We start from the raw sequence: 25,865 nt of genomic DNA on the forward strand, positions 1-25,865 counted from the left end.
CAACAAATCATCAACACATGGATTTGATCAACTAAGTCTTATGCCTCTATCCAATTTCCCTTTAAGAGAGAGGTAATACAGTACAAAGTCCGAAATCCGGATGTCCAAATTATCCTGAATGAACTAAAATCCGGACATCAAAGCCACCAAAATCGTTTGTCTCGTAGGTTTTACACATGAGCATTTAATTTCCCCCTCCGCACGTAATAAAACATATGGAGAGTCGCCATTCTTAATTTCACTTCAACACTAAATAAATTCGACTAAATAAATTCGACACTAAATAAATTAAGTAGTTTTATAGAAGAAATTATAGAAGAAACAATCATTTTAGCATAAATTTGTATGATCAGTAATTTGGCTCTGTTGCAGCATATCTGCTTTGGCACACATCTCAAACCAAAACATTCCACATGATACATCCTTGATCTGACCCCAATCTGGCGAATCATTATTTATTATATTTTCCTTTCATCACCGCATGTTTATCAAAACATAACTTGAGTAATGACTCATGTAGTGATGCCTAAACAATTTTTTATTTCAGTAATTGAATAATAAAGGAGTATGGTAACCATTTATGTTGACATTAAGCTTGCCAACATGTTTTTTTTAATATACATTGGTCAAATTAAGACAGCCTAACTTCACACTAAGGAACATGAAGCATATGTAAGCAAAAAAGAAACCACAAATCTTGCTCAACACTATTAGTTTTATTAAAAAAAAAAAAAATGCTTTCCAATTTTCGGCAGCTAAAATTATTCAAAAAAAATCTACCAGTGGCAGACCAGATTTCCTAGAGGTGTTTCACATTCATAAAAAACTTTCACTTTTAGTTAATGATCCAAATTATAACCTGAATTTACCCTCAACTCTTATGGTATTAATTTAATAGCTGTTTTCATTTTTTGATGTTCTCAAATTTTCTAGTCTATTGTTTTCACTGGTATTGTGTGAGGTATAAGACCCAGTTGCCTAATCATTTTCCCTTACTTTCAAAGGTTAGAAATTCTAGAATACCTGTTGGATGGTGAGCACCATTTATGGTGAATTTATACTAGTTAGATACAGTTAATAATACATGCACATAAAAAAAATAGGTTAGTCGCATTTCGGTTGCTTTGTGCTGGTATCTGTGTTGGACACAATTTCTATTTCATTAAAAATGAGAAACCTTTCACATAGAATTTTATTGAAAGCTAAAACATTTTTATTATGATCGCACAGCCGCAGGCACACGTCAAATGATTGGTGGATGCCATTGTACCCGCGAGTATAGGGTTGGGAACCGCTGATTTAGAGACTAAAAAATTATTTACACCATGATAACATCTATTAGCTCTAAATAATCTACTTCCAATTTCAAGTTTAATACTATTATCTTTAGAGATGATAGTACCGAGATACGTAAAATGAGAAACACCCTCAAAAGTATAAGATTTCATTTGCAGTGGGAGGGGATTATGTACTTTACTAGTTGCTGCCATAAATGTTTTACACTTATTAATGGCAAATACAATGTCTCTGGCTGCAGGCACTAAAGAAATAAAAGTCTTGACAACCGCCTGTTTATTTTTGCCAATAATGTCGATGTCGTCAGTGTAAGTAACTGTATAGATCTCTGAAATATGGTGCTTCTAGTTATAATTCTAGCATCTCTAATAGCCTTTTCAAGGGTGATATTAAAAAACATGCATGCAAGGGCATCTCCCTGTCTCAACCCCTTTCAGTGCAGAATGTCTCTGATAGATAAGACATGATTTTAACTCTGCAATTTACTCTCTTTAAAGTCATTCTAGATAGATCAATCAATTTTCTATGAAATCCAAATTCCAGCATAGCTTCAAACAGCTTTTCACAGTATATGTCATCATAAGCAGCTTTAAAATCTATAAAAAGATGATAAGTATCATTATTATGTTTAGTAGTTTTTCAAAATTTGTCTACAAGAATGAATTTGATGAATAGTACATTTTCCAGCTTGAAAACCACATTGGTAGCTACCAATAACTGTAGATGCGTACAGTAATAACCTATTATGTAAAACATAGTAGAAGATTTTAAATGCCCTATTTAAGAGGGTGATACCTCAATAGTTGCAATATTCGAGTCCGTCTTTTTTTTAAATGCAACAAATGGAGCTCCATTCCCGTTCAAAGAGCATCTGTTCCGCAATCCAAACGTTAAGTATAACCTTATGAATAGCATTAATCAGTTCAGGTAGGTCAATATTAATAAGTTCTGCCTTAATGCCATCTGGGCCTGCAGCTCTGTTGTTATTTAGATTCTCAATAGCCTTCCTCTCTTCACACAAGGATGGTGCATCAGGTTCCAGAGTTCGATCCTTTTCAACAACATTCAGGTCAATACTCAGATCAGCCTTGGATTCCTCCCTTGGAAGGTCACTTCCACAGAGAAGATCTCTAAAGAATGCTGTCCATCTTTTTAGCAGTTCAACTCGATCACTTGTAAGCTAGCCATTACCTTTTCTACAAGTAATAGTCTCGGCACAGGCAAAGCAAGATAGAGCACTGATTTTCTGGTAAAATTTCTGTTAAAAACGCTGGGGACTGATTTTAGTCGCCTCTTATGACATGAACAAACTACATTGTGACCATTCTTTTTCACCCAGTGACAACTGTGCCTCATTCTTGTACTTTAAGCCTCTAATCCTAATCCACTCTAATCATGCCTTGTGAATTTTTAATGTTCAGTCATGTTAAACAAGAACAGCTAAGAGATATTTCTAGCCATCAGAGACTATTGCCATGACAACAGAGGCCAAACAGTCAATTTTCAACTGTGAAATCACAGATGCCTTTCAGTGTGTATTAACAGTTGATGCTCTTCAATGTGGCTCCACAGACATTACTTCAAAAACATATATGCATAACAGGAATGCAATACTGAAAACGTGCCCAAAAACATTCAGCCTTTGAAATTACTGATATTTAACACATTGGCTGCCGCGTGCATTTTACGTGGTTTGCCCATGGTGCCAATATAACTTTTTTAATTATGCGATTATATTATGTTGAAACATTATCTACGGAAGATGAGTTATATAAATGTGTTTAATGTATTTTTTGTGGTGGGGGTCACCAGCATCCCTCGAGGTGCTGCAGATAATTTTTGCAATTTATTATTCTCCAAAACATTACAGTAACAATGGTGTTATTTAAAAACTTATCAGTACTGATATTTACTCGAATTATGCATTTTTACTATTGGTCGCATCGTCGGTCACCGATGGCCCCCAGGTGCTGTAGCCAAGTTGAGTGGCAGCCACCGGAGAAGCCCACAGCAGTCAAAATGTTAATAATGAAGAAACCGTTTTTAAATTGGTGGTTGGTTTTATAAAAAAAAAACTATTCATTTTGAAGGAGCCAAATACTAAGTCCTTTTTGAAAATACGTTCCCTGCATCTTTTTCTCTTTTAGTTGCTTGAAATTTTTCAATAAATACCAATATCAGCCTAAGACTAATTTTTACCAGGACTTAGAAGAGAAGGGCTAGCTCATAGAGCTTTTCCCCCTGAATCAGAAAGTGAGAAGTGATGACGTAGTCATGATGACACTGAGCACGGAGATACAATTCACAGCTTGGAAATTAGCGATTTTGAACCAGGGTTTAAAATGAGCTGTGTGTGAAAGATAGCTATAATTTGGAAGAGACAATGTTACTGCTTTATGCACTTTAGACTGAACCATTAAAAAATTTAATAATACTTACTCAATTTTAAAATAATAGATAAAATGTGCTACTCTTTTAACATAAAGTTCAGTAGTTTTTTTTTCCTCCAAAAACAACTTTACATTGACATAGTTTTAAACATATATGACATATATGGCAACATTTCTGCTAACCTACGTTTGATTTTTTGCCTAAATGTAAATTTTACATTATTATAATTCTCTTCCAATTCAATATAATAGATATTTTTTAAATAATTTTGTAATTTGTACTTATATCTATATTACAACTAAATAAATGTATGTATGATTGTTACATTAATTTTGACAAAATAGCTTTACTCACAGTACCTAAAACAGTTATTTAATTTTTCAAAAGTATGAGTAAAGGAGGCAGGTCTTTTTATGCCAATTACTTTGATGTTTTATACTATTATATTTTATCTAGAATGCTAATCTAGCACAAAATCTAATCAATAATTAGTTACAAAGGATACAATAACTTTAACAAGTACTTAACAAAATTAGTTTGTTAAATACTTGTTATTCTTGGTGGTACTATTTTGGTACTATTTATAATACCGAAGATATTATTGATTAACTCATAGAAGTCAGATGCTTTTTGATTTCCTGTGAGGTGGAGTATACCTTTTGCGGTACTTTTTGAAAATAATGCTTTCCCTGGGGTGACGTTTTGTCTCTCGTTTCCCTTGATCATTAAATAATTCGGTTTTAGTTTGTGACACAATTTGATTTCTTCTCAATCTCTCTATTTAAAACCTCTTTAATAATATCAAAATTTAAAACAGTTCCATCTTCTAAAACAAATCCTTTATTTAAAACGTGGTTTCGCAGTAATTTGAGGCAGAGCGCGAAATGAGACCTCTGATTAAAACAAACTGCTTATTTTGAAAAGAACCAAGAACTTGGTCCAGTTTACAGTCATAGCAGAGTTTTCAATCTATATGCATTTCATCAAAACTGAGAACGCATATGTTTTCTACAGAATTCAAATATTCGCCACTTTCCTTCTTTAGAGTAAGAACATCACTTTGAACTTTTGGACTACACTAAAATTTAGCGTACTATTTCCATTCTTTCGTCAAAAGCAAATTCTCATTTGGCTCCTTTGGTTCCATGAAATAAAATATCTCATCCTTTTGTACTTCTGTAAGTGCTACAGCACGTTACTACAGCGCAAATAGCCATATTACGTAAACGATACTTTACAATACAAAATTTAAAATAAAAACAGACTAAAATTACATATATATAAATTATTTTAAATATATACATTATTAGAAAACAGATATATATATGAATAAAATTAATTTGGGATATGTAACCTTTAGAAAATCGTCTCGCAGCTGAATGAAACTACAGTTTTAAATGCGGGAAATCAGAACAGGTGGCATCACAGTGACGTCAGATTACTGCCTGTTAAGTCCCCCCATTAGGCTCGCGTCGGCGAGGAGTTGAACAAAGAAATGAGCTAGCCCTTTCTATTTATCCCTTGATTTTTACACTTTTTACATTTCATAAATAAAAGTTTCAAGCATATAAAATACATCAAAGAAGCAAAAGAACATTATCAGTACATTTAAATCAACTGCCCAGAATTATTTTAAAGAATTATAGAATTCCAATTAAATCATAAATTTACATTATTATACTGATTTCAGTTAAATATAGTTTAAGATATCTCTAAAGTCTTAATTTTTGAAATGGAAAGATTAAATAGTACAGTTTCTTAATACAATACATAGGACTTAAAAATATTTTATAACTTTCAGGGATAACATGAAAATAATAGCTTAGAAATGACAGATATCAGTCCATACATAAGTCAACTAAATTAAATTATCTCAAAGGAAAATGTCCCTTTCATAAAAAATTAAAACAGATATTTGCATTTCTATTAAAATAACAAATTACCTTTTTCAGAATGAAGTCTAAAAGGCTCTTTCTTCTGCATAGAATTTATTTGATTCAGTATTTCAATAGTTTTCCCAGCACAGATAACATCATCTAGGAAAGGTTTTAAAAAAAATGTTTTCTCAATCTCGGGTGGTAATGGTCTTAAAATAAATGCCTTTTCCCAGTATTCTTCATCTGTTGCAATAACATCATTTTTCCTGTTTAAAAATAAGTAGATCTAAATATATGTTCGCTCTGTCATGCTTGTGATTATAAAATATACAGATGAGTAATTCTGTGATAAGCAAAATTATTTTTATGAAAATTTATCAAAAAATTAAATGCCTACAAAACAAATGGAGTTAGTTGATAGAATATTACTTTATAATATGATTTGAAAACAAGTAAATAAGTAGATCTAATGACACATTCGCAATTTAACATTTGTGATCACAAAATACATTACTAGAGGATTTTATAATAAAAAGGTTTTTATAAAAATGCCACTTAAAAATTAATTGCTCACAAAACAAATGACTTCAATAAAATGTTAATTTTACACAACCTGATTTATTTAAATGCATATTAAATGTATGCACAGCAAAGAATCAATAAGAACATAAAATATATTTATAAATTACCTGATAAGAAAATATTCACCAGCTGAATCTTTAAAAGTTCCAAGGAACATTAACTCTTCCAGAAATGAAAAGAGCGGGGTGCATGTCCTTAAGAACACAGTCAAGATTATTTTGAGCAACTGAAATATATAAAACGTAAAATCAGAAAATGATTAATTAGTACCAAAAGCTGTACACATGATTTGGTGACATTCTGTAACTGACTTTTTGCAATAGAACTGGAAGTAAATGATGGGTCTAATATGGTAGCACGATAGTTCCATTTCAGACACCTTGTACTTAATGATAACAATACTTTTTTTACAAATTTCACAACACAGTGTTCTAAAGCAAGTCTCTTCCTTTCAAATGCCAAAAATCGTTCGGCAAAATATGATTAAACATGGCAATGCAAACTGTTTCCGCAGATAATATTTGCAGTGGTGGGAAACATTTGCTAAAACCCGATTAATATGATACTATATGGTAATGAGGATGCTTATATAGTAATTACTAACAATTTTTTGAATATTTGGCACAAGATTGCTTAACCATCTCAGCGATATGGACGGGAAATTCCATATAGAAGGATGGCTTTCTTATTCATTGCACATGAAAATTTCTGCCAACTTTTAATGTATCCGATTTGGGGTCGGATATACAATGGAAGAAAACAAATCAAGGTACAAAGTGAGAGAGTCTTTATTTAGTTATAATCACGAAAAGATGATTTATTCATGACACTCTGAGGAACATTAAAATTTAAGGGCTAAACCTGTAATGATCGGAGAGTTCACCTCGTTCAGAAATATTCAACATTTTCGTTTTCTGCAACAAATTACTGACTTAACTAAAGCCTGCTTCCACTGCATAAGAATGTCAACAATGTCGATCTAGTAACAATGTTAATTTTGGGATCTTCAGTGATGATGAGGATTTGGATGAGGTTTGGGATGATGAGGTGAAAGACTTCCTACTAAATTCTAGAATATAGTGTACTTGTATGTTCTGAATAAGATTTGACTTATTTGTATTATAAAACTTTATATCAATAAACAATTAATTGTCAGTTTTATTAATACATTGTTTTGTAATCAATGGGTTCTTGATTATGTCAATCATTTGCCAATTATTTTCCAGCACATACCGACCCTTGATTATCATAGACCCCCCATGCAAGCCCCACCGACCCCACTGGCAACCCCTGCCGGAATGCATAGCTAATTATCAGAGTTCCCATGCTTATCCATGTAGACAATTTTAACTGCCCATGTTACCAATCAAAATACAGTAGCTTTGAACTATCAGCTACGAGGGCAATCCCAAAAAAAAAATGTCTCCTATTTTTTGGGGATGTAGAGAAAGTTTTAATATGGTTGTTGGCAACACTGTTGTGAGTGGTGCCTTCTCCGCTACCACATAAGCACGCAGGCACTTCGCTCAGATGCTCAGTCTTGGCTTGGCAGCCATTCGAAATGGAGCTCCCGATATTCATTACCGCCAAGTGCGAAGTGCGCGCAGTTATTCGATTTTTGAACGCAAAAGGCGTTAAACCGGTTGAAATTCACCGCCTATTGACGGAGGTGTATGGACAGTCGTGCATGGATGTCAAAAACGTTCGCAAGTGGTGTAGAGAGTTTACAACCAGTCGTACTGAAATTCATGACGAAGAAAGTAGCGGAAAGCCATCAATTGCCGATGAGACAATCGCGAAATTTGAGGAACTCATGCATAAAGATCGAAGGATCACTCTGGATGCTCTCTGCATTTTGCTTCTTGAGGTTTCCAGAAGCACCATCCACAGGATTTTAACAGAAAAGTTGCAATATCGGAAGGTGTGTGCAAGATGGGTGCCACGTATGCTGACAGAAGACCAACCACAAACGGCAACGGGTTGATTCTTCCCGCGAATTTCTTCACCGCTATGGAGACAAAAAGGACAATTTCTTGGACTTGATTGTCACAGGTGACAAAACCTGGGCATTCCACTTTACACCTGAGACAAAACAACAGTCACATGAGTGGCGGCATCCCTCTTCGCCCAAGCCACGAAAATTCAAGCAAACACAATCTGCCAGTAAAGTCATGTCAACTGTGTTTTGGGATAGGAACGGGGTACTGTTGGTTGACTTTCTGCCTGATGGGACAACAGTCAACGCTGGCAGGTACTGTGAAACACTGAAGAAACTCAGAAGGGCAATTCAGAACTGGAGAAGAAGGATGTTGAGCAAGGGTGTAAGCATTCTCCACGACAACGCCCGTCCTCATGTCACCCGTCAAATCGTCGATCTACTGCAAAATTTTGGTTGGAATGTCATCACACACCCACCCTACAGTCCGGACTTGGTACCCAGCGATTTCCACCTGTTCCCTAAGTTGAAGGAACATTTGCCTGGACGGCAGTTCTATTCCGATGATGAGGTGAAAAATAAGGTTCAACGCTTCCTGAAGGTCATGGCGACAAGCTGGTATGACATGGGCATTGTAAAACTGCCACAGCGTCTGCAAAAATGCATCGACCGAAATGGCGATTATGTTGAAAAATAAAGCATTCTTCAATCTTTAAAGTAATGTAGCAATTATAGAAAATAAACGGTTATTTGTATATCTAAAAATATAGGAGAACTTTTTTTGGGGACTGGCCTCGTATATTGCCAATCTCCAAAATGGTTTTCGACATCATTTCCTTTTGAAGGCACCATATGTTTTACAACCACTCTCAGTTTAGAAAAATTGCCCTGTTCAAGTAATGTTACTGATAGAAAAAACTAAAAGCTTACCACTGAAGACATTTGCTCTCGAAGACTTTGATGACATAGCAGTTCCCATAATACTTGCAATATTTTGCACATTTTTTCAAATGAGTCGTCAGTGGCACAAATTGTTGTAGTTGTTTCTTGATGAATAAGATATATTAAATCAACTGCATCTAATATGGGCTTAATTTCCTTTCTTAAAACCAATAAAGTAAATATTTTCTCTGAAAAAAAATTGAAAAACTTTATTCTGTATAAAATGCATGACAATAAAGTATCAAACAGTAACAAAAATAAAAAAATTATTCTCCCATAATTTTCTGATCACCAGAAAACATCAAAATTTCATTTATTATTTATATTTAATATACAGTACAAAGTCCGAGATTAGGACATCCATCATCTGGAATGATCTGAAATCCGGACATCAAAGCCACCACCATTTTTTCCCTATGCTTTACGCATTTGATTCCTCCCCCCTTATAATAAAACACGCAAGTCCTGATTCTTAATCTCACTTTGGCACTAAATAAAATACATCATTATTGAAGAAATAATTATTTTAGCACAAATTGGTGAGATCAATAATTTGACTCCATATCTGCTTGGCATAACATCTCAAACCAAAACATTCTACATAGAAATATTTTTGATTTTACACCAACTAATATTTTAACCCTTAACGCCAACCTGGTGAATCGTTATTTATTCTATTTTTCTTTCATCACCGCATGTTCATCAACACATTTCAATTTGAGTAATGACTCATGCAGCAATGCCTAAACAATTCTTTTATATTAGTAATTGAATAATGGAAGAGTATGATAATCTTTTCTGTTGACATTACGTTTGGTGCCAATTACAAATAAGTTAAATGTGCTAAGAAATGTTGACGAGGAAAGATTTAAACAAAAATTTCTTTTCATATGCTAAAAATAGATACTCATAGGCCAAAAGATTACATTTTGTGCTATTTAAATTAAGAATAACTGATTTATTATTCAGATAAAGCCAGAGCTTGCATGGCCACACCGGACAGCAGAATTTAGGAAAGAAGAGTAGTTAACAGAAGTTTTTCATTTTCGATGACAATGCCCTAATAATCAATCAAGTAAAGGAAGCCGAAATTTGTAGTAGGGTTCTAGATCCAGAAAATACCATTACCGATAGTGAAAAAAGAGACAAGGGTTCATAGCCACATTTTAGTTCAAAAAATAAGCACCTATAAGCACTTTTCAAGCACATTTTAAGAAAAAAAATAAGCACCTATCTAATTACATTATACACAACTGCATAGCTTCAAAAATTAGACTCGTAATTTAAAATATGAGAAATGCAGTATTTATTAAGAGAAAATAAGCATGGGGGACAAGAGAATAAACATGGGCAGAGAAAGGGGGAACCTCAACCATGGAAAATAATTACTTTTTTTAAATTTTAAATAATAGTTCAATTTACAGAACTACTTTACAATAAGAGGAAAAAAAACTATGCACAACTAAACTATATTTACAAGATTTAATGATGACATTTCAGTTCAAAATAGAGGAAATAAATAATAATAAGGCATATTTATTCTATTCGCTTGGAACTTAATAATAAATGCAATTTATTTTTCCACTCATATTGATATTTAACTAATTTAAACCTAAATTCTGAACATTTTCTAAATTTTCATCGTATATCAGTTTTCCCTTAACAGATATTGCAAGCAAAGTAATTTAAGTAAAAAAAGATGAACATTTCTGAAATCAGAAATTTGCTTCATGCAGTCATCCTTTAACAGTAAAAGCTTAACTACCCGCATACTTGAAAACTGGAGAATATTCAGACAGTCAAGCGTAACTTGAAAAAGAGGAGCGGAGGGGGGGGGGATAGATTGTAACCGTTCTTTAGATTTTTCGGCTAAATAAATGCTTTTGACATTTCGATATGTGCATCATATAAAAACAAACCAACGGAACAGAAAAATATTCTGCTTAGCAAGCACAGTAAAACTCTTTTAAGTGTTCATAAACAAATCTCGGACCGAACATCAAAATTAATTATCTCTGCAAAATATCACAAACGTTATTGTGCAATATGTATGCCGTAATTCTTCCCTACATGATATTACGCAATCGGATTCAACAGCTGCCGATATTGGGAGATTAAAGAACTAAATCAAGGAAAAGCAAGAGACTTGGTGTTTTTCATTCTAATTTTCAACAGACTGCGTTAAATTTCCGGAATAGAATCATTCTTCGCTTGGGTTGGTAGACCGCAAAACTTTTAGTCTTATTTAATCCAAATTGGAAAGTGACTGACAAAAAAAAAAAAAAAAAAAGTCCATTGCTTGTTTTGCAACGAACTGTAACAGTTTCAATATTCGTGATTTTGCGGAGAAAGGGGAGAACCTCCCAACCTTTGTACTGTATAATGTATTGGCCAAAAAAATGAAATTATTTTGACTATTCAATTACTTTCCCTTTATTTACGTATTCCGAATATTATTAATTAGAAAGCTAAATCTGTGTTAACACAACCATTTTTGAAATTTACTATACTTCAGCAGTTACTGCAACTATGTTATTATAAACATTCATACATATGCTCATAATATAAGCATAACGATCATAATATCATAATAAAATTGAATATGAACTGACCAAGCGGAACGAGAATGCAAATTATTAAGATCTTGATAGAAATTCAAACGTGTGTAGTATTTGGGTAGGAGGAAAATGCCAAATGTACCGAAATTTTCTAGTGCTTTCGCAATTCTTTGACCAACAGAACGACGGGCACCTGTCTGTACTCTCTGTGCACACCAGAGGTTATGTTAATGCAGAGAAAGGGGGAAAAGCTATTTCCGGGAGTATGATTCACAATCTGACATTCCATATTCGGAAGAAAAGTTGTTTATTTAGTTTCGGCTTTGGTACGGGGAAAAATTGCGCGTTCATTTAAAAAAAAACACTAAAAGCAAAAAATAAGCACTACAAACAAAAAAATAAGGGCTTTAAAGAAAAAGTAAGCACCTATAAGGGCCTTTATATTTTATTTTCAAATATAAGGACTTATAAGCACTTATTTTCAAATATAAGGACCGCTACGAACCCTGAGAGACAGAGAGGTTATTGAAAACAAAAAAAAATTTGATTGACAAGTTAGTCGGAATTCTCGACCCAGCAATTACGGGCCTTGAACAATAGAACTTGGTGACTGAACAAGAAATTATTTCTTTCTATAAAATTAAAGAGAAAGTATTAGCATAAAAAACATAGCCTTTTAAACAACTTACATTACAAGAAATGTTTAATAAAGTAAACAAATATTAAGCCTTTTTTTTTTTTTTTTTTTGCAAATTTTGATACCCTTTAGATCATAACTGCTCTTTATTTCATAAATTACGGTTTCATATTTTTAATTCTATAATTTCTGTATGCCATCTTACCAAATTTAAATAGATGATCTAAAATCCGGAAAAAACCCTAATCCGGAACCGCCGAAGTCCCGACGAGTTCGGATTACGGACTTTGTACTGTATATGGAAATAATTTTTTTTTAATTTTTCCTTTTCAACATTTCTTAGCATATTTAACTTAAATCTGTAACCATCGCCAATTCACCAGAATAATACTGAGGATGACATCCATAATTAAATCAAAATTATAGTAAATACGATGGCAATAACTTGTGTACCATCTGAACTTTAAAAAGTTTGATAGCCTAGATCAATGCTTCTTTATATTCCCCCCCCCCTTCATCATTGACATTTTTTCTCAACCCCAGATAATATTAAATATAGAATAAAGATATAAAAACAAATATTTTCAAATAAAATAATTTATTTCTTAGATAAACAATATGCATATGAAAAGAGGAATAGGGAACTACTCTTATATGTGCCCTCAGGTCACCAAAATTTCATTTTTGGTGAGAAACTCGATGCTGCCATATTACTATCTAAGTTTTTTGTCTACATTTTAAACTTTAAGCCTAAAATGTTTCCAAAAACGCAGGTTTCACACATGCAAAAACCACGTTTTGAACACACAATTTAAGCTAAAAACCCGAAACAAAAATAAAAAATTTAGATAGCAAAAACTAATAAATAATAAAGTTTCTAACCAAAAATATTTGACAAGAATCCATGTACACAGCGATATGTTTCAACTTGAAAAAAATCTATGAATTTCACAATCTAGGCAACGAATGAATCTACGAACTATGCACGCCTTGCTTTAATAAATTAACATAACAACAATAAATTTCAAAGAATACCATGTACACAGCATCCTGTGTAAACTTAAAAAAAATCTACGAATTGCACAATCTAGGCAACAAACGAATCTATGAACTAGCACACCTCACTTTAATAAAATTAACTTAACAACATCAAATTTCAAAGAATTCCATGTACACAGCATTATGTTTCAACTTTAAAAAGCATCTATGAATTGCACAATCTAGGCATTATGCATTGATCAACAAAATAAACTAAAATAACTAAAATAAATTTCAAACAATTCAAAAAAATAACAATAACGACAGAAATTCATACTAAAAAACGATAAACATAACATTCTACAAAATAAGAACAAGAATAAAATAAAATGCGCTTACTATGAATGAATGCTTTTTTGAACAGCAGAAATACCAATTTCATACCACCTTTAACAAGCCGCCACGTAATCACTATCCTATTTCAATGACAGCCAGAGACACTATCCAGAAAATTCATACTATGGTTCACAAATAAATGTTCAAAACCTTCTTTTCCTAAATCCTTGTAAGATTTCCATCCATCCGAAAAAATAGTTGTACCAGGCTCAATCCACTCTTTAATACACTGCATCAGCATTTCCCTACTTCTATCAGGCATAGCCACTAAAAATAATCTCCCACACCCTCTTTCCACACCTCCAAATGCCCACTGCCCCTCAACAGGATGGCTACGATGATATTTCCTTTTGCTGAACTTCTATTCATCAACTTCCACCACTTTATCTCCTCCCTATTTCTCAGACACAAAGCAGACTCGTTTACAACTCCAACATTGTACCTTTTAATACTAAATTTCCTTTTCACACAATCTAAAATATGCGACTAAAACCTTAAAACCAAGTCTCTCATTGCAGCATATGCAATTTCAAAACACGCACGACACAAACCAATGAGCAATTAAACTACTCCAGCAAAAGATTTTTCAACGTCAAAAGATTTTTCAACAGGGTTGCCATACAACACACAATCATGCCAAAATCCAGCCCAGAACAAAATTTGGTGATATCAGAGCGCATATAAGAGTAGAGCCAGAAACAGTTTTAGGATTTGTTTCAGGCATATGAAAATTAATAGAAGGAAATCATAATTTTTGCTGCATAACAAATTAAATCTTGGTGTAATATTTGACACTGCTGGATATAAGGCAACTTCAGTGTTTTTCAGCATTGAATGGCATTTGGATTTAATAAGCATTAAAGCTGATAAATACTTGTTCCCCATATAGTATGTGACAGAAGAATGTTTAATGCCATTCAATAAATCATGGAAAATTCAGTTCGAGCTGTGATCCAGAATTCAGTCAAGGCAAGAAACTCAAGTTTTGAGTTTATTGATACTCAACAAATTCTTTTTGGGTTGTATATGACATTAATCTTATTAGTGCCAGTTAATGTGATTTCTTTAAAATTTCCATTTAATGTAATTTTTTTAAAATTCATGTATCTGAATTCAATTTTTGTAAACCTAAATGGGGTCACGACACTCAATTTAAGAAATTTTTGCCTAGATGATTAACCATAATTTTAAAACGAAAAGGCATGTAAAAAATGAAACACAAATGCTTCATTTTTTACAAAGCAAAATTACAGCAACGGTAAGACTCACCAAAAAATTAAATTTTATAATTTTTACAAAAATTATATAAATTTGAAACATGAATACGTGCATCATTTGAAATACTTTCAAAACTAGAAGCATATATTATCTATGACCAACGGTTTCAAAACTAAAGTGATAGAAAAGGAATTTTCTATCAGTATGATGAATATATAATCAAGGTTGATTGCAACCACATTTAAAAAATCTGAAAACTAGTAAACATCCAAGTCTCAAATAATACAGGATAATTGTAGCACATACATACATGCACACATAAATATTTTCAAACAGTTTCATTATATGCAGAAAATATAATTTTTTAAAATTTATTATAAAATTAATTTATAATATACAACATCAGATTTAATTTTGGGGAATTGCTGCATTAATGGTTTTCTTTGCTAGCAAATGAAAGTTCAGTGTGATCAGCAAAATATTTTGGCTTTTCACTTGAGTATCAGATTAGATCTCGAAGTATTAACAGACACTGCAAAGTGTTGGAGATGAGGAACTATAAGAAGGAACAGAATGGTTCATTGAATGAAAAATATTTTGCTATATAAAAGCTGTCCAGTCATTCACCAAATTATCCCTAAAATCTTTACTAATAAAGTCTTCAGAGGGATTTTTCTAACTTAAAACCTTCACTTGTGTTTTTGTGTGATGAAATAAAAAATATTTCAGTCTGCACAATATCTAGGCTGTCACTGTTAGAGGCTGCTTTATATTCTGTAATCCATACAATTCAATGAATTTTCAACAAACGGCATATGGACAGAGATTTAATCAATTTTGACAATATAGGGAATTTCTGCTTTCTGTGTTTAGCCTGAAACCTTCAGCTCTCGTCTGTCTCCTCTGAATAGAAAAGTTTTAAGATTATGTTATCTCTGAATGAAGTATTTTTTCTAAAAGAAAGACAATGAATCTATGTTCCATAAATCCAGAAATTTTGGATTTAACAAGGCTAAAAATCCAGAAGTCCAACTATATCCAGATGGCAATCACCTCAGATATAAAATACATATATGTAATTATATACTTACTCTTATCCCTCAAAATTTTATCCAGATCAGATATCTGATTGGTGACATACTGTATTTGTTCTTTTACAGCTTCTGTGTATGCCTGAAAGGTATGGCAGTTTTTACCAACGTCTGAATTTCTTAACTGAACATCATTTACAAAATCTCTCAGAACTGCAATTTTGGTTCCATATTCACAAAATTCCTTCAAAATATTGCCCAAGGATTTCTAAAAATAATTAAAAAATGTAATTAAGCAAAAAGCAAGTTATTATTCTGTATTGAAATAAATAATAGATGATGCAAATTTTTACAAAAATTATCAGTTAGGCTTGCAACTTGATTCTAATAACTGAGAGATAAGTGACAGATGCATATCAGTTAGATGTAATACAAACCACAAATTTGATGTGTTTTGCTGCACATTAATTACAGATACTAAAAAAAAAATATTTATTAAAAAGCACTGCTAGCCATTCAAATGCAACATCACAAAAGAAGTATACAACAGACTTGAAATTTGAACCATGCGTAGACCTATGTTGTGACTAATCTCACTAGTCTGATATCAGAACAAGCCTAAGGAATTTATCGTGGCATGGATGCAAGATTGTGCCTGTCACTGGCAAAAGCCCCGAGCACCATACAGGTGATAGTACAACTTTGCTCTGTTCCATCCCCAGTTTTAAAGGAGAGCACCCTGGGGAGGAGACAGGTGTGAGGCTTCCCATCCCTCTTCCCCTACCATCAATCTCTCCGAGGACTTCTGGCTCACCAAATATTTTGAGTGCCTCATGCTGCACAGACACTATACATTTACAATCATCCATACCTTCTTCGGGATTCAAACAACCCAAGCACTTTGGTATGGCAATCAGAGTCACTAACAATTATCCTGATTAGGCAGCATAAGTCAATCATTATAAAATATGCAAACAATTAGCTTTGCAACATATATGAAAATCATGCACATCATGTAAAAAAAGGTAGACTGAAATTAAAATTTTTCTCCTTACTTTCAAAGGACTAGTGATGGAGAATCATTTTTCGTTAGGCACTCATTGAGGCTACCTTTGAGAGCCAGAGTATTGGAGTTGCCAATTTTTCATTTAGAAACATCATTCTTTTGTTTTGTTTATTTTTGTTGTTGGAGGACATTTTATGCTTTTTTGTAAGAAGCTTTTTTGTAAGAAGTAATGAAACCTATACCAGTATGTCTCAGAATTTGATTACAGGAAAATTATAACTCACCTAGACTACAGATTATCATGCCACACAAATGCTTCTTGCATAGATCGAGATCTTTATTAGAAGAATTGTTGGTAGATGAGTTAAGGTGGACCACACAGAATTACCTTTGGGATCTCAATAGCATCCATTCATCAATACTCAAGATAACAGACCATTTGGCCCATAGTGCCATTAGGTATTGTAAAATCAAAAAAATTCTTATTTGAGAAATTGGGTGTCTTCCACAATATTAAGCATTCACACAGACAGTCCAACAACATCTGTACTGCCATAAGTTGTCAGCAAAGCAACCATTATTCTAGCTTCCTTTGACACCACAGCACAGGATTCGGTACTTACAATGGTACATTCAACAATGCATACGAATGTATGCATCGTTGGCAAGAAATCTTTTCTGATGAATCCCACTTTTGCTCACAGCATAACAATGGTTGTAACTGAATCTTGCAGCAATGCAATGATAGACATAATGACCCTTGTGAAAGACATAATGAAACTTGTAATGTAATATTATATCAGTCTGTCACTTGGAGCTACAATCTGAGTACAGCTGGATTTTACACCTGCACACCTACACCACCTAATATGCTTCAATGGCCAGTATTACATCTCTGAATTTCTGGAAGTTTTTTCTCCCTTATTTTCACAGCTTGTCACCATCCAAGTTTCACCATAAGAACGTGCGACCACATGTAACACAACAGTTCTTCTTTACTCATCAAGTCAACTTACACCTCACCAGATCATTTTCCTATCATCAAACATTAACAGGATGGACTACAAAAGCACACATCCAAAGTTTTTTTTTTTTTTTTTTTTTCCCCAGTGCTGAAACATGTCACAGCAATTATCACAAACCATGGTGCAACACAAAATATAATACTGATTTCTTCATGTTATACAAGTCAGAATAGGCCATTGCTGTTATTTTGTTATTTTAATCAATTCAGCCCTGCACCTTTTATTGTTTGTTCAGTTAATATGGCTCTCATATCTCTTATTCCTCCTGGTGCTGAACTTTGGAAGACCATCAGATTAAATCATGCAGTTATTTAATTTAAAAAATTTAATTTGAAAGATTTCATTTTAAAAATCTTATGGAACATCCAATAGAACAATTTCTCGGGATTAGATAATTGCCAGGCAATGACAAATATGGATGATAAATGAAAATTCTCATGCTTGTGGAGCAGGAACCTTTGCAAAGACGTAAAATGATAAACAAATGATTGCATAGTGTAATATAAGGCAAATAACAATTATAAAAAGCGGAAAGACTGAAATTGCAGATGTTTTTAACATCAAAACATAATATAAGTAACAGAGATTAGTAAAAAGAATTTTTTAAATATTAAATAATAATAAATGATCAAAATAATTCCATTTGATAGTGCCCATGAATGCAAGCATTAGTACCAAAATTCCCTGTATGCAATAATTAAAATTTATGGATTATTAATTAAATATTTTAAAGAAGACAAATCAAGTAATCTTTTTTCAAAATACTGTTTACAGAAATTGCAAAATACCGAAGTTCATATAAAGTAGCACATTATGAATGGCTTTTCTAAAGAACTAGAACCATCGTGTAAAATTTTTGAGCAGAAAGATCTATATCATTTGATGCATTTCGCTTTGTTTGTGGTATAATAAACAAATTTCAAGGCAATATATAAATAACAGCAGCATTACATGGAGTAATGCACTGAAAATTCTTCTTGTAAAGCTGAAGAAAATAATATTCAGACACTAATTCTATGCTTTTACAAATTTAGTTTGCTCTCATTTAGAAATAAGATTTCTTAAATAACGTACAGGAATGGGCAGCATTAAGTATACGTATGGCACAGTTCTAGTAAAAAAATTATGCATGAAACAGAGTGACATATCAACAGATAAAACAGCTGTACTACAATAATATGATGACTTAAAATTCACTGTGTGTGAAAAATTAAGTGTAAACTGAAATGAGAGCTTTTAAGCTTTCAGCTATGATTATTTTTTAAATTTGAACCAACTGATGATCTTGAGCTATGCTTTTAATGACTACTGACAAACTCTGACAAAACAAAGTGATGATGGAATTCAACTGACTTTCGGTACCAAAGCAAAAATTTACAACTCATTAAAGAATCCCATTGTGCACACAGGGGTATGAGTAACGAATTGCATAAAGGATAAACAAAAACTGCTCCTCAACACCAGAAAACACTGATGCTGTCAGTCACAAAGGATGAAAATAAGGCATTTTCGAACATTTCAATGACAGAAGTGCATTCAGTTTTACATGGCCATTTAAGAGTAAAACAAGTACACAAGCAATGAGTTCCACATAACTTAATTCAAACTCAAATGGATGCTCATGACATGTGCTGTCAGGAATACATATATATACATATACAAATCAACTCAGGTGTAAAACACAAATATCCGAGACAAAACTCTCCCCCCCCCAAAAAAAAAGTTCAACTATTTCTACAAACACAGTCATATAAATTAAATATCAAAGATGCTTCAAAATGAATAGCATTCTAATACATCAATCTGTGCATGAAGTGTTTCGAAAAAACTGATTCCTAAAATGCAATTTTAAATGCTGTTTTGAATTTGTAGTCTCCTATTTTGGTGTTGAGTATTCTACCAAAAAAAAAAAAAAAAAAAAAAAAAAATCGCATTACTTGCGTATTTTCCCCCAGAGTTTTAGCACTTTTAGCACTAGATTCTAAAACTTACCAAATATTCATGTAATTTTCCCCTTTCCTTAATGCACTCAGAGAATGGGTTACCCTTAAATTTTAAAATGGATTTATAGTGATAATTCTGACCTAACTAGAGAGATAAATTCCCGCAAACAAACTGCGAAGGTCACAGCAGACCTTTTTTTTTTCGTAACTCTTGAATTTTATGCCAGCCTAGAACCGATCCTCACAGCTATGCAAATATGAACCAGCATTCAGTCTATAAATTTAGCTGACTCAACAGCGCACTCACCTTCTCTATTAATTGATAATCTGAGGCCAAAGAAGTAGCACAGACATAATAAGAACAGGCAAGATTCAAGTTACAGGAAAATATTGTTATGAAATGTCTGGATGTGGTATGATAGCTTCTCCGCTAGGCGGGTTTGGGGTTGCTAAAAAATAACAAGGGAAAGCAAGGTTGCCAAATTTGGCACGAAATCGCCCATTTGGCGACAAAATTGGTGATATACCATAGACGGATTGAGAATCTTCTGAAATGAATTCTTACTAGTTTGGCCCAGAATGTTCTCGAATGCAAGCCAAAAGCTATATAATTCCCTGCTGGTATGCAGCGAGTCAGTCAGTCAGTGCCTAGTCCATTGAGTTGATCGTCAGTCTAATCTCGAGTTGGTCATCGGCTGTATCGCAAGTTGGTACATCAAGAGTGTGCATTGTTGAGGCTAACGAGTGTATCGTCTAGTGCTTTGTGAGCTGCAGCGTGGAGTCTCGAGAGTACATAGAGTTCTGAAAACGACCGAACTGAATCGGGAGCTGTACTCTAGTGCTTTGTCATGAAGCTGTCTTCACCGTTATAGCTTGAAAGATAACTGATATCAGTTATAGTCTGAAAGCTCTGTTGCTGATTGTTTCAGTGTGTTTGCCATTTTGACAACTGTAAACATGTTTTTGGAGCTGTTCTGGGTAATACTGGCTAATAAATTGTGTTTCGATACTTTATCAAGTGCTGTTTTCGTTATTCACTCCACAAACCTATACATAAAAAAACACAACATTATAAATGAAAATAATTTGTCAGATATTGCAATATTCATATTAATACTATGAATTCTTATTGGAAAGAAGGTTTCTTTTAAAGAAATAATATTGTGACAGTTACGTGTAATTTATCCATGACTAATTTTTACCTGTTATGTTCTTATACTATAACTACGTCTTTTAAAAATTAAATTATTCGCATCATTTTTTGTATCTCGATTTTCAGATAACGTAATTATTAAAACAAAAGGGAAAATTATGTGAGGAAATATGGTAGTTACAAAGGTAATTTGAAATTATTACTGCAAGAATCTTGAAATAACCAGTGTTTATTATTATAAATACATATATAATAAACATCTGCTAAAATGTGAACATATTTGTTAAATGAAACATAACTGTTCAACTTACAGAACTATGCCATATATGAAACTATACATCCAAGTTAACAAAATGCCTAAATTATTAAAAGGAGACCTTATGGTAACTAATGTGAAAAGGAAATTTTGCCTTATTTACTTGCTTTTAAAACATCCATTTATCAGTAGCATGCAGTGAAATTTAAAAGATTTTACTTATCCAACAATTAACATCTTACACCAGATATTTGTTCACATAATAAACATGCTGATATTAAAATCTACAATAAAAAAAGCTGCAAGTTTACATTACATTTAATAAAGGAATATAAAGATTCAAATATTAAAATAACTATAAAATAAAGCTTTATAAAAAATAAATGTAAGATATTAATACACATATAAGATTATATTATAAATATAAGACTATAGATTAAAATAAATATAAGATAAAGCCTTACAGAAGTTAATTCGCACAAATGAATCTGTGAATTCGGTAAAAATTCAGAACCATTCCATTGAAGTATAAACACATCTTTCACTCCACTCAGCATCCTGAAAAATATAAAGTTAAATTATATTAACAGCTAAAAATACAACGTTAAATTTTATCAATTTACCCAGTTTTAAATTTCAAACAGTGAATTTTAAAAGCAAAGAAAAAGTACTTTTCATGAATTAAATCTTTTACATTCCTACACAGCAATTATTGCCTTCAGTACAATATGTCAGATTAATTTGTTATTATTGCATACATGGCAAATATTGAAACTGAATATAAAACATGATTATAAAATTGAAATGCATGCATATATATGTGATGTAAATATGAAACAAAATTATTAAACTTAATTGGAACTCACTGGCAATAGATCTTTAAACTCATAATTTTAATTAAATAAATCCCCACTTCAAGGATATGCTTTGCATCATTTTGCATCACTCTGCAGAATGTTATGTCACTCTGCAATTTCTCTGCACTGCGAAATCTTGAGCCCAATCAGCTGCTCAGCGTTAACACAAATACTTTCCAAGTTATAAACACAACTTCAGTTATTATATGTCAATTTTACATCTGTTTGCTCTGCCTATAGCATGTCTCTATGCAAAGTTTTTCCCTTCCTATTATCTAAAACGTAAACTGCCCATATAGAAATTCTGGGGTCCATTAAGCATCCCTAGTATAGTAGTAATTTAAGCAAAAATGCATTTCTCAAGAATTTTTCCTGTTCAAAATAAGAATTATGTTTTAAACGATCAAGACAGTTGCGATTTTCCCTTCAGTCATCCACACAACAGTTTTTTTTACTATTATATCAATTACCAGTTATGTACAGAATTTTTTAAGTTATTGTGAGAGAGACACAGAAATGCTAAGCAGTAATAGGTCTTACGGAGAAATGATAGTGAAAACATTGATGAGTGATTTATGTGAGAAAAGTTGTAATTTATATTTGGATCTCTTTTTCAGATACAGTTGGCAAGAGAATTCATTGAACATTTCAACCACAAAAGATGTCACCATGAGCATAAACACAAATGCATTCTTCCAATCAATCTTTACTATTAAATAATGACGAATCTGTATGTGTATAAAAATTGTGACATCTAGAGCTACCAAAATTTGATTACACTTAGCCATCCATCCGAACATGTGCATCTGAAGGCAGAATTTTGAATTTCTAATTTGTCTTTATTTATTATATATTTTTTACAAGTTTGTAATACCTTTTCATTTCCCTAATGCTTGCAGGATATTTGTATTCTCTAAAATCGAATATTTGCAGAACAGTATTAAAAACAAGGGAAAATGCACACAGACTTTCTAGAAAAAAAAATAAATAAATAAATAAATAAAAAGGGGTGAATTAGATGCATTCAATAAGAAAATATGAACATCATCACGTTCAAAAAAAAAAGAAGAAGAAAAGGTCATTTTTATGCTAACAATCCTTAATGGCCAGAAATGACTAAATCTGGCAGAAAATAGAGTTACTGGCGAAGACATTTTAAAACCTAAATATATTATAGATTACAACAAAAACATAGGCGGTGTAGGCATAATTATGACACACTATTCATGTTTTAGAAAGTCAGTAAAATGGCACACAAAAATTTTGGGGGGGGGGGGGCTGATGGATATAAAAGTGTTGAACTCCAACATTAATTTTAACAAAAAAAAAAAAAAAAAAAAAAAAAAAAAATTAGTCATTAAAATACCAATACCCTTTCTCCAATTTGAAATTAAATTAATCGAACAAATCCTCAAAAACTACAAATATTATCAAGAAGAAAAGCAGTTTACTGTTTTACTGTCAGATCTGTACCAGCGCCTATCCAATTATCTAATAGGACTTTTCCTGCCCTCTGTATTTACAAAAAGGGTGGGGGGAAGGTGCATAGTTTGTTCCCACATCATGCTAAAAAAAAAAGGGGGGGCAACAAACATTTTATACTTGTGGAGCATGGAATGTAGAACTTTGCATTTCTCCATGTTTCAAGATTTACCACACTCGATCTTCATTTTAAATTTTGTTACTTCTTCTTGTGAATAGTTTTTCTTGCATTTTTTTATTCATTTTAAAGTTTATTATTCATTTGGAATTTGAGGAATTTGTTAAATAATTTAAGGCAGCAGTTCTCAACCTTTCGACTAATGCATACCATCTAAACAAAAACTTCAGTACCACCATTACATTTTAGAATGATTATTTTTCCACTTCTCAATACAAATATTAAAACATATATATATTTCCCTTTGCATAACCTATTGGCCATTTGTATTAGACAGGCTGTGCAAAAATAAAAATAATAATAATAATAATAATAATAATAGCTTTATTTGAAATGCATTTAATAATTTTTTTTTTTTTTTTTTTTTTTTTTTTTTTTTTTCGGTTTAGCCAAAAGTTAACAAATGAAAAGTTAACTTTTGAAATTTTCACTTAGAGCTCCCTCATGAGAAATTTCTATCAATTGTTCTTTTTCTTTACGAGATTAAATTTCAGGTACATTTAAACTAAATAGATTTCTAATCCAATTTTCTTTTTCATAATCCTCAGGGAAATACATGTTGAAATTATTTATGAATAAAAAACAATGACTTATAATGTTGGATGCTAATTCTTCTTTTATTTTCAAATTATTTTTGGTTAGAAAACTTTCTAAAAGTGGTAAAAAGCTTAAAATATTTTCATCCAATACTTTGATTATTAGCTCATTTTTTTTTATCGTTGCATTAATTTTATCTCTAATGCTAAACAAATTAACACTTTGTCCATGAAATCCTAAATTTAATTCATTTAACGTTCCAGAAATATCAGGTAAATATGCTAAACCGGCCAACCATAATTCAGTAAATAAACATTTTTGCAATTCAGATTTTGAATCACAGAGGAAAATTTTAATTTCTGATCAAAGTTCAAAATGATGATTTAAAACTTTGCCTCTGGATAACCACCTTACTTTGAAATATAACAAAAGCATTTCATGTTCACTGCCCATCTCTTGGCATAAAATCATAAATATTTTTTAATTTAAATCTCGGTTTTTAATAAAATTAACAAGTTTCACAACTGAATTCAAAATGATTTTCATGTTTTTGGAGATTATTTTAGGTACTAAAGCTTCACGATGAATGAAGCAATGAGTAAATTTAGTTTCTGGTGTGACTTTCTTTATTTGAGAATTAACAACAGAATGTTTTCCTGTTTACGCAGGAGCTTCATCACTGCATATAGCAATGCACTTATTCCAAGGAATATCATTCTTAGACATAAAACTGTCAATTACTTTAAATGGAAGTTTCATTTGCAGTTGCTCTATCATGAAGAGATTCACAAAATAAATACTCTTCAGCAATTTGTTTACCTTCTTCGAAACGTATATATACTACTAATTTAACAAAGTTCATTACACCAGTACTTTCACCCATTTGCAATGCACAATATTCATTGTGTTTTATTTTTTGAATAAGTGTCTCTTTTATAGAATTTGCCATTTCATGAATTCATCGACTTAGTGTATCATTTGGAAATGGAATATTATTAAGTTCATTAGTCACCTTTTTCTTTCCATAATATTTAAAACGGTATCTTTAGCTGCTGATAAAGGTTTTCTCAAATACTGTGAACCTACCTTGTCTTGGCAATTCTTAGGGCTTACTAGGTAACTAGCTTCCAAAGCTTTTTCACTTGAAGTAACAAAATCTTTCATTACTTGCTTACAATTTTTAAACTCGGATAATTTCCTCTTGAAATATTCATATTTATCTTTTAAATTGGCATGCACATTCAAGATGTCTTTTAAGAAACGATAGTTTTATATTTTTATTGGATAACAATTCACCACAAACAACACACTGAGGTTGAGGGCCCATTTCATCTCCAATCCAAGTAAACGCAAATGATAAATAACTTTTACTATAATAAACAATTGTTCTTTTCAATATTTTTAGTGATAGTACACTGACTACCAATAAGTATTTGGACACCTGTGATATAAAAGAAAAATTTTATTCGAAATCAATAGTTGGTAGAGCCTCCACGAGAGGTAATTACAGCGTGTACCCTCCGGGGCATACTTTCCACAAGTCTTTGTATGACAGCTAGTGGTATTTTCTTCCACTCAGCTTGGAG

General features: G+C 32.2%; 1 protein-coding gene across 1 annotated transcript in view; it reads right to left on the reverse strand.

Annotated features, from left to right (window-relative positions):
- LOC118193663 (gamma-tubulin complex component 5-like) overlaps positions 1-25,865 on the reverse strand; it is a 125,941-nt gene that overhangs the window by 47,142 nt on the left and 52,934 nt on the right. The window contains exons 8-12 of the mRNA XM_035364785.2: positions 21,690-21,783; positions 15,903-16,110; positions 9,013-9,212; positions 6,254-6,372; positions 5,631-5,830 (exon numbers count right to left, since the gene is read on the reverse strand). Of these exons, the coding sequence (XP_035220676.2) occupies positions 5,631-5,830; positions 6,254-6,372; positions 9,013-9,212; positions 15,903-16,110; positions 21,690-21,783 (821 nt within the window). The remainder of the gene's footprint in view (positions 1-5,630; positions 5,831-6,253; positions 6,373-9,012; positions 9,213-15,902; positions 16,111-21,689; positions 21,784-25,865) is intronic.

The sequence above is a fragment of the Stegodyphus dumicola genome, chromosome 10 (genome assembly GCF_044657685.1).
Source record: "Stegodyphus dumicola isolate Sdum_Otavi_A_Nest chromosome 10, ASM4465768v1".
Classification (NCBI taxonomy): Eukaryota; Metazoa; Arthropoda; class Arachnida; order Araneae; family Eresidae; genus Stegodyphus; species Stegodyphus dumicola.